Raw genomic sequence first — 10,443 nt, 5'->3', positions numbered from 1 at the left:
CTCTAAGGGAGATAGTATTGGGTGATATTGTTTCCATATTTTATAAATTCACATTTGATACCTATGGTCTTTTGTCTACATTAACTTTGCCACACACAGAAACAGATACTTTCAACTAGTCAAATTTCAGAAACCATATTTGTCCAAGGAACCGCTGGAGCAACATTTCTTCAAATGTGTCTAGTCCTGGATATTGCAGCTGCATAGTCCTGTGCAGTAAGACCAAAGATTCAGACTAGCATCCACATTTCATTAGCTGCTGTCACATTTCTCTGTCCTTTAACACTACACAAGGTTTGGTATTATAGGGTAAAGTATCACTGACTGAAAAAAAGAGAAAAGAAACTGTTGATTAGAACTATTGTTTAACTGAAGACAACAACTGTGGTGGTTGTGGGCATACTCAGTCTTGCTCATGACATACTGTGTAGGTGTGGCTTTTAGTAGGCTTGGCCAAAACAAAAAGTCATACTTGGATACTAATTAATTACTGGATTAAATAGTCATTTGTAACAATATCAATACCAACTTCAATGTCTTTGTTTTTCTTGGTGGAAACCAAAAACAGACAGAAAAGAGAATGAACTCGGTTCATTGTGTGGACACAAATATGACTCTGAATGTACAGTGATGCTTCCTAATAACTGCACCATGTGTAAATAACCGACTGTTTGCTAAAAGGTTCAGTGTAGGTAAATGCTGCATGAACTGCAGGTCATTCCAGTGGAGTTACTGCAGTGTTCGGTGAAGAGTTTAACTTACAGACATGGACGCACAATGTCAATGTCAAGCAAACAAACTGCTTTTGTTGTGGCTCTTTGCTTCTTCTAACCTCAGAGGTACATGTCTGGTTCCTCAGCTGCAGATGTGACTGTTTAGTGCTGACCAGGAGATGACCTACGGAGCTGCACTTCCTCTAAAGCTCCAAAAGTGAGTAGATCCCCACATAATCCTGAGTGAAAATCTAATTGGGGTACGGATAACCAACTAGCATAAATTGTTCTTCAGATTCCAGGTCAGATCCATACTCTGCACTTCATATCTATTTTCAAAAAGATAAAACCGCTCACCTCAGTGTTGATATGGGAACCTCACGAGCTCAGTGATGTCATGGTGGCTATGACTATCTTTTATATACAGTCTAAAGGTCGATTAACCTTAGGGGAGCTGTAGATCCAGCTTACAGTTTGTTGTACGTTCAGGTTGAGCAACTCTTGTTCTGTAATTTGACCATTTGTTACTGTAAAAAAAGTGAAGCACTGCTACATGACAGCAAGCTTGTGTTAGACACACTAACTAAATGATTATAAGTATATTATAGATTTGCCTTTGGACAATTAGAAGCTAGTTTATTTATTCCATTAAAAAATTAAATCTTGCCATCTGATCCATTACAGAGTTATGTTGGAAATGATAAAAAGAGCAGTGAGAAGTTCATATAACCCTGGTCTGAAAGGGAAAGAAGAAAATGCTGAACTAAAGTGGAAACAGACAAAATGGGGCCCAGAGCTCATTTTAGCCCTGAGGTCACTTACTGGGTTAATCTGGCCCTGGGCCCAGAGAGAGCAGCGGGAAGGTGGAGCTGGTCGGGGTCTGGGTGTCTGACAGAGCATGACTCAGCAGCTCTACTCTCAGTTTGGACACTGACTCTGCTTCGTGATGTAGAACTAAAGGCTTCAGATTGAATTCCCTTTAAAAAGTTTCTGACAGTATTCAAAGGCTTAATCCTAAACATCTCCTTGATGGTGATGGCTCCTGCAGGCTGCACACCTACAGATCAACAGCAGGACTGCTGTGACAGTAATCTGTGCTGCAGGAAAAGTAAGAGGAGCAAGTGTTGGTTGTAATGTTGATACAAGCCTACATTTAACTGAGTATAGTACCGAGATGACATATTGAATGTTGAAACTGAGAATATAAAAAGTATAAGTGCCCATTTCATTTCTTTATTTATTTTTCAAATAACATTTTAGAATTAATGCTGTTAAACTGCTGCCGGGACACACTGCTGTTATTGTTATCATGAAAAAATAGTCAGCTGTTTATTGACACAACCTGGGTCATCATCATATTTCCTTCAATACTTTTAAAGCAAGTATCTTAAAGTAAAATTGAAAGTAAATCTAACACTGCACCACCACAACTCTTTTCCATTACTGTGTGCTGGATGCAAAATATCCCAACTTGGGCTCCCCCTGGTGGTTGTTTCGAGATGATAACCAAGTTCTCGTGACCTACTGTGTGAAAGTTGTGTTCACAAATGAGAAAAGTTCAGGTGACATTTACTTGAATCTAGGCAGCATTTTATGTTCTCCAGAGAGGTTTGTAAATGTCTGAGCCTGAGAGATAATGTGCAGAAATATGCAGACAAACTCAAGTTGGTAAACAGTACGTCGGATTTTTAACTGAGGGGATCTTAATGCTGAATAGACTAATGGAACACACAATGTTTTTATGGTCATTGAGTACAGATTCAAACATATACATATACACATACAGCATAAACGCAAACTTTTAACTTAACGTCTGTGAAGGTTCTCAGTCATCCAGGTCATCATAGTCTAAGGAGCTTGGAAAGAAAAGCGTCTGGACTTCTTTAAGTTGCTTGAAGACGTTTCACCTCTCATCCAAGAAGCTTCTTCTTCTTTCCAAGCTCCGTAGTCAGCTTTGGTTACTGGTACAGTAGAGAGGCAATTTATATATAGAAATTATAAACATGACTTAACATATCAGATTTTTAAAGAAAGCTGAGATTTGCTTCAAAATTAACTTCAAATAAATCAAATGAACATATCAACATGTTTATTGTTCACTGCATTTAAAAACGATAATCACAAACAGGAAATTGAATCACTGAAGAAAGTGTCGTTTACATGTAGCTACTGGTTTGATTCACACAAACGTTCATTTACAGAAATCTGATCAGATTAAATTAAGATTAGACAAACTTTCATTTTATAATAAAGCACAGGGCTGTGTCAGGGGATGCCTGACACGCTTTAAGTTCAGCCTGTTTGGGAATATCTTGTGATGCACTGAGCGTTCTTCTCCACCATGCCATTAGGTGTTGTCTTCTCTCTCCCATCTCCCTTTTGTGCCGTCTTCCTCCCCTCACCCCCAACCAGTCAGGCCAGATGGCTGCCCATGTTACTTTGTGGACAGAAATAGCTAAGTTACTAAAATAACTTCATTAATCAGTTTTAATTTTTGTGGTTGAGTGATTTGAATTGCTTAATGCTTTTTGTGTGCGTGAGAGTGTGTGTACGCACCATGCTTCAGGAGACTAGCAGGTCTCTGAGTTTTCACTGATGTTTTACCCATTTGTAAAGAGGAGTTATCTGATGGAGTTGACCGCAGGTCTAAATTCAGTAGAGCTTCAAACCAGCTCCTAGTGCTCATAGTTGGACGGGACAGCATTGAGCTGTGCGACCCCAGACACTTGGCGTGGTTATGACCATGTTTTTATTTACAAAATGTGTGTTTCTCAGTGTCTCACTCCCTCATTCTGACAGCTTTCCAGCCGTCTCCACCTGTCCCCTCTTCCTCCAGGTCCCAGCATCACTGACACAGAGCATAATTACTGAATTGCTTCCAGCTGCCTTGCCAGTTTCGCCGGCGCCACCCCCCCCTCTGCAGCCGAGCTGCAGACCACACCTCCACCACAGACCATATACAGTATGCCATATACAAATGTTTATTTGTATATGGCATACTGCAAATACTGAATTGCTGTACTCTGTTCTTAATGTCACGGTTATCATTTTGGCAACATGTAATGGTCACAGTAATCATATGTGCGAACTGTTGCACTGCCTTTGCACTTATACAGAAAAACTGACATTCTTTTTGGAACATTAGCAAACGGATCAGATTTACTAAGAGAAAATGATGAAGCTTGGGACTCCTGAGATGGTGTGTTTCTGTAGAAGCTGTAGAAGACACTGTGACAAGAGACAGATTCTCTCCCCCCCTCTAAAATTAACCAGCACTTGTACAAAAACACTGGACAACTTGCAGCTTGTTCTTTTTTTTCTTTTCTTTTTTTAATGTATAACAGGGCATGCCAAGTCACAGCATTCTGGTACATCGCAACAGAAGTACAGCAAGACACATTAAAAATACTTGAATGTATCCTAAACCTCTCTCTCACACAAACACACACACAAAACCTCTCTCTCTCACTGTCACATAGCCATTCACACGTTTTTTGTTGTTGTTGAGACCAGAATAATTCTTAACTTCATTCAGCATTAAGAAGTACCTACAGAGTACAGAAACAAGACAAGCGGCCGAGTTCACGTTCACCCTGCGTGCCTCACATTTATTTTAAGAAAGCAGCTTAAATCTAGGAAGCTGCATTAACTTAATAATCAGGTGGAGCAGTCTCCCTCCTCCAATCAAAGTCTATGCATCAGCACTTCAGACTGCAGCTGTGTTTCAAATGAACAGAGCATGTCAGGAGAGAAGAGAGTAGGCTGGCCCAATGTGACCAAATGCATAAAGGAGGAATTCGACCAGGACAAAGGGTTTGCAAGGTGTAATCTAGCAAATAACATCTTATATATTGGTAGTCTATGGGATGGATCACTGCATGAGTGAGCATACGCCGTGTTACCACCAGGTGAGGCTCCAACACATCAGAACTCATGCCTCAGGTAGCAGGAAGCACCAAGCTCTTCCATTACAGTGAACAGAGTGTCTTTGGTTTTACATAGTTAGTCACAGTGAGACAAATCACTGTGTTATTATGGATATTGTTCTCTGTCCCTTTAAACAAGTAATGATATAATTAAGTGGTGTTAAAACTAGCAGTCAGCTGCAGTTCTACATACACGCGTTACTGAATATCACAGATATGGACAGTGATCAGTGCTGTAGCCAGGTAAAAATCTGATTTTTAACAACCAAAAAGTCCTCAGTGAGTGTCAAATATAAGAGGGTTTTGGGACACAACATAAAACTATATGATTTCGCAAGTTAATCAAGCTAATGTTTGTTTGTTTTTGTTTTTTACCCACCTGTACATGAATATAAGTGGAGCTTAATGTGAACTTTTGACATTTCAGGGCTGCAGTGTGAACGTGACCTCATACACCTGCTGCGCGTTTCATCCTGTATCATTACAGTTTTTAAAGTCCATATAAAACCATTTACATTTGGGCTAAATGTCTCGAGTACAAAAAAAGAAAAAGGCACTGCCATTTGTTACTTTGTTATTCTAAATATGACTTTCCCAGCCTTGTGCATGCAGTTTTAAAATATAAATTACACCCCCCTCAATTTTCTCCATTTCCTTTTTTTTCTTCCTTTTTTTTCTTCCTGTATTTCCTTCTTTTTTTTGTCTTTTCGTGTGGTTTTTGTTTTCATTATTAAACATACAATATTCTTTTGTCAAATATATACGTAAGCCTGCAGTCAATACAGGACATCGGCTCTTTGATAAAATAAAACTAAATGAAGTAAAAGGCAAACAATCAAGCGGTAACAATTTGTTACAGAATGGATGCTGCTGAATTTACAAAAAACAACAAAAAAACAAAAAAAACAAACAAACAACGTACTAAACTGCAGAATCTATGACAGAAATAAAAGATACAAAAACAGCATACGTGTCTTGACTTAAAAGTACATTAAATGTTTTTGGAATATCAAGGCGTCATCTAGCTGTTAATACTGCAGTGGGCACAGCGCTAGAAGCCTTCCTGGACACCCACAGAGCTGATATGCATGAAGGAAAAGCATTTGGTTTGACGTGAAGAGCCATCATCCCTCACAGGTATGCCCCTCTGTCCTCACACTTGTATTTCTGACCCACAGACGCTGCAAGAAACCACCGCTGAGCAGAAAGTGGAGGCCTGCCATGCTGCTCTGTGCTCAAAATACAATCCGCGCAACTTTGTTAAAAATCACACGAACTTGCTGTCAGTCAGTATTCATATAAATATGGCACTTTTTAAATTCAAAACCATAACTCTGGAAAAAAATAAATGCACAGCGATATAAAAGTACATAAAAATACTGACAAAAAACCCCTTTTAATAATCCCTTTGATTACATGACTGACTGCAGAACTTTTCTCATTATGAACGCATCTCACGTAAAGAAAACAAAAAACCCCCAGCAATGACCATCAAATCCTCACACAGCCTCCTCCTCTGTGCCATAAAGCAAGCCGAACTACTGCACATCCACCAACACGAATACAAACACGCCACTCATTTTCACTCAATGCATGTAACACATAAAAGTAGCACCCCACTCCAAGTATACCATCTTACTGTGCATGTACGTCGTCGTTGTTGTGTGCCACAGACAGGAAATGGCCAGAAAGCACTGATGATTGGACTGATACATGGTCGAATGTGGTCTCGGGTTTTTTCATTAGATTTATCCACAGTGAGGAAACTGTAGAGCAATGCCACCTTTGCAAGCGGCATACGCAGAAACTTTGAAGCCTCGCTCTCCCAAACAGAACTCAAAGAAAGACATGGCCTGCAAGGCCATGGGTCCGCAAAGGACCCATCTACCTCCTGATCTCGCACACACTACAACAATCTATGCTAAAAACAACAAACTTTCTAATTGACCATGGATTGGTGTATCTGAAGGACCAGTTCTTGATCTCAGCTTCAAATTAAAAAAACAAAACAAAACAAAACAAAAAAAACCCCAAAACATCTTAACATGACATGACAGATACAAATAATATCGTAGTTCATCAACAGCAAGAAAAACAAAAACAAACAAAAAACAGTCCACAATAACTATGTTAATATTTGAGATGTACTTATGGTCACCAGCCATAACATGTTAATACATATGGTATTTTAAATAATATTACACCCACATGAGCATCACCTCTGCAACAACAAAAAAAAGAAAGGAAAAAAGAATAAATAGTAGTTTCTACTTTAAGTACTGATTCATATGGCAGTGACACTGAAAGAGTCTAAATATGATGACATCCTGATGCTGCCCGTCAGCGAGGGGCACCAACAAACAATGACCACGTCAAAGGTGCGGCATCCACGTGGGGCTGAAACAGGTTTGTGACCCACTCACGCTTTGGTGGAACCTTTGTTCATAAACATGACTCAGGGTGCAAGAGCAAAACACACACTCTTAATCCACACCAAGTAAAATCTGAAGTGTCCATCAGGGTCATAGCAACCAGACTACATGCATACCATCACACACACTTGATCATGTGTGTGTGCACAGATTCAGACTGCAGTGTTGAGCTGCCATCACGAGATCTGAAGCCATGTTCAGCTGGCCAGGATGAGGATGGGCTGCAGAGAGGTACCACATCAGAATTTATGCATGTTTTTGTCTTTATAAAGTCCCACACTCAGAGTGTTTTTAAATTCCATTCTCCCAAACATACCAGTAATTTCTACTTATGTAGTGACCGATATAACTAATGGCAATGGACAACAATTTTAAAAAGCCTGGAAAGTAACCTTAGTAATTAGTTAAACTAATCAAATCAGAAACCAGTCTGAAGATTTCAAATTGCTAGTTGTTATTGGCCAGAAACGGGTCATTCTGATTCTAATGCCATCGTAATCAACAGATTATGTTTCCAAGAAACTTTGAGAAACATTTGAAAAGTGATTTAAAAAAAAGAAAAGAAAGAAGAACTAAAACATGCACAAAGTCTTGTATGGCCACTGAACTGTGTGTGTGGGATACTTCAGATCAGGCGGTATTTCCAACCTTTAGACAGGTCAATGACAGGCATCAGAAGCTTTTTTTTTTGTCTCTGGGTTCATCGTTGCCACCTTTTGTGCTTTGCTTCTCAACATCAGTCTGTCTGTCCAGCAAGGCTGTAATGCTACAGTCGAGAACGAGTGTCCGTCTGCTCGGTTTGATCCGACTCCAAAGCAAAGCATCGTTGCTCGAGCCTTGAACATTTGGATTGTAGTGTCTCACATTATCATATCAAGTGCAGGATACAAAGGAAATATGACAGAATTGCAAGAAACTAATAAACTAAACAATAATAATAATAATAATGATAAACCTCAAAGCTGACCTTTCAGGTTGAGGACTCGCATGCTGGGTTGAAAGCAGCACGGAAAGGAGTTAACCTAACCAGCTTATTTCAATATAAACCTAATCCTATAAAGTCTAGAGTCCAGGCACAAAACAACTAAGGATAAATATTAAGACACAGAATAACCATGAGATTAGAATAAAAACAAAAATATTTTCATATGATGGAGGCCTGCACTGACAGAACTGACAGAAAGCCAAGATACACAAGCAACCAACCAGCTTTGATATTTGCCCAAATGTTCACCGATGAGTTTTTATTGTTCTGCTGGCATCTTTAGTGCCTGCGTCTCCCTGGACTTCAGCATCTGTCCCGCCATGACTGCAACTGGCCAGCAGGTGGAGGTAAGCACTAATGAGATCTCAGGGAAAACTTCCCTTCATGGATTGACAGTGTTTCATTTCTCCAATGTTGCAATCCTCTCATGAAAAGGAAAAAAGAAAAGAAAAAAAAGATCTGAGTGGAAACTAAATCCGCCTCCCATTGCTTCCGACACCTTCTCCACTCTAAATTTCACAATCTTCCTTTAGTTTTAACATGCAGCTTAAGCATATTCCCCTGCTTTAGAAAAATAACTAACTCCCAGTATCTGAACATGCAGACAGATCCCACTGACTTATTAATCTCCCAATATATATATTTATATGTATAAAAACATACATTTATACAGTACATGCTGTGGATGAACTGATGGTGCCAAATCCACTTCCTGCTACACTCACTTGCACGAACAGACTAAGGGCACGATCAGACGTGACATCATCTTCTTCCGTCGTCTCCAGCTAATCAAAGGTCCTGCCTCTGATGTCTCTCTCCTTTAAACATCCTCTTCCCTTTCTAATATCACTTCAGCTTGGTTCTTTCTTCTACTACTTTCTGTGTCTCTCTCCACATCCCCCTTCTTCCTCGTATCCCTCTCCGTGCTACCTCCATCTCTTTCAAGTTCCCATCTCGTTTTCTCTCCATTAATATTCAGGCCAACATATCTTTGTTGTTGGCTGCTAAAATAAAAATAAGTATGTTGGTTGTAAACTAATGTGATGGCTACTCGTCGGAAGTAAAGCTCGTAGAAAGCCAAGGCTCTACAGAATATATTATGTAAATCATACCTGAAATTCATAAATGTCTCTGTACCCTCTGAAAGTAGCATCATAATGTAAACATTAAATACATACAATAGAAAGAAAAAGGTTTGTTGCCACCCAGTACTGAGCAAGCGGCCTTTTTGAGCTCTCCAAGAAACAGTCCTGGACACGGTGATCCTGCTGAAACCAGTCTGGGAAATCCCAAGCTTCCTTTTTGCATCCCTGTGGCTCTGCTCATCTCATCATGTTTTGGGTCTGAGGTACTGTTATGATCTGAAAGATGCCACAAACTGTGGTCAATGTGCAGGGACCAGACAATGTGGGCAAGAGAGAGTCTCACTGAGCCCTGATCCAAAGCCCAGCATCTCTCTTCTGCTGAGGCTAACTGGACTGCTTCTGGCCTCTCCATGGGAAGGGCAGGGTGGGGGGTGGGAACAAGGGGGAAAGTTTGCACACACTTTCCAGGCCGCGTTCGGTGCTTTCCATTCTCCTCACTCACATACAGGTGACTGTGAGTGTGCTGCCCGAGCAGGAAGCGTGTTTTTCCAGCCCGTTGGACGGTGCCAGTGTGATAGCTTGTGTGAGCGGTTTGATGGTCAGCTCTCTAGTGTATCTTGGATCCCGCCCGGTCCTTTGGTTGAGCTCTACCATTGGCTACAGGGAGAGGGAACGAAAGGGCTGGTGACCTCAAGGTGATTGTGAGAGAGCTCCCCAAACCTGCGCCGTCCTGCTGCTCTCACTCAGGTCCTCAGCTCATATTGTTGATGTGCGATCTGCACCATCTAAACAGGAACAGCAGAGAGAAGAAGAGGCATCACAGTTTAAGTCAGCAATTACGTTATTAACCCTGATAGAGTGATTGTGGAATCAAATGTGCAAATGAAGGCAGTCATGACTCCTCAGGCCCCCACCACTACCATTTCCTGTTCCCGGTTTATCACCAAAGTTTGCCAAGATAAACTTCAGCTTATGAATTGGACACAAAACGAAACATGAGAAAATTAAATATTAACTTTCTGCTTGCAGCTAGCTGCCCCTCCTTCAGCATGATTCTGCTGGAGGTTTCTTCCTGTTGAAATGAAGATTTGCTTCCCATTGTTACCAGGTGTTTGCTCATGGGAGGTCGGTTGATGGTTGGTTTTGTTCTGTGTTAGTGTAGGGTAGAGCAGGGCGATATGACCAAAAATATTTATCACGATATACCAATCCAATTTTATTTATAAAGCACTTTAAAATACCCAGCACAGGAACAAAGTGCTGTACAGAAAATAAGTTAAAACAATAGAATAACAGAATACA

General features: G+C 40.4%; 1 protein-coding gene across 3 annotated transcripts in view; it reads right to left on the bottom strand.

Moving 5' to 3' along the window:
- Positions 1-4,952: 4,952 nt before the first annotated feature.
- samd4a (sterile alpha motif domain containing 4A) overlaps positions 4,953-10,443 on the bottom strand; it is a 75,789-nt gene continuing 70,298 nt past the window's right edge. For all 3 annotated transcript variants that reach the window (XM_085460977.1, XM_085460975.1, XM_085460978.1), the window contains one exon: positions 4,953-9,926. In XM_085460977.1, coding sequence (XP_085317103.1) covers positions 9,898-9,926 — 29 coding nt within the window. In that variant the 3' untranslated portion in view covers positions 4,953-9,897. The remainder of the gene's footprint in view (positions 9,927-10,443) is intronic.

The sequence above is a fragment of the Copadichromis virginalis genome, linkage group LG1 (assembly GCF_057382275.1).
Source record: "Copadichromis virginalis isolate Kocher_CV1m ecotype Utaka linkage group LG1, C_Virginalis_male_GT1.1, whole genome shotgun sequence".
Classification (NCBI taxonomy): domain Eukaryota; kingdom Metazoa; phylum Chordata; class Actinopteri; order Cichliformes; family Cichlidae; genus Copadichromis; species Copadichromis virginalis.
This window is presented reverse-complemented; position numbering and strand designations above follow the sequence as displayed.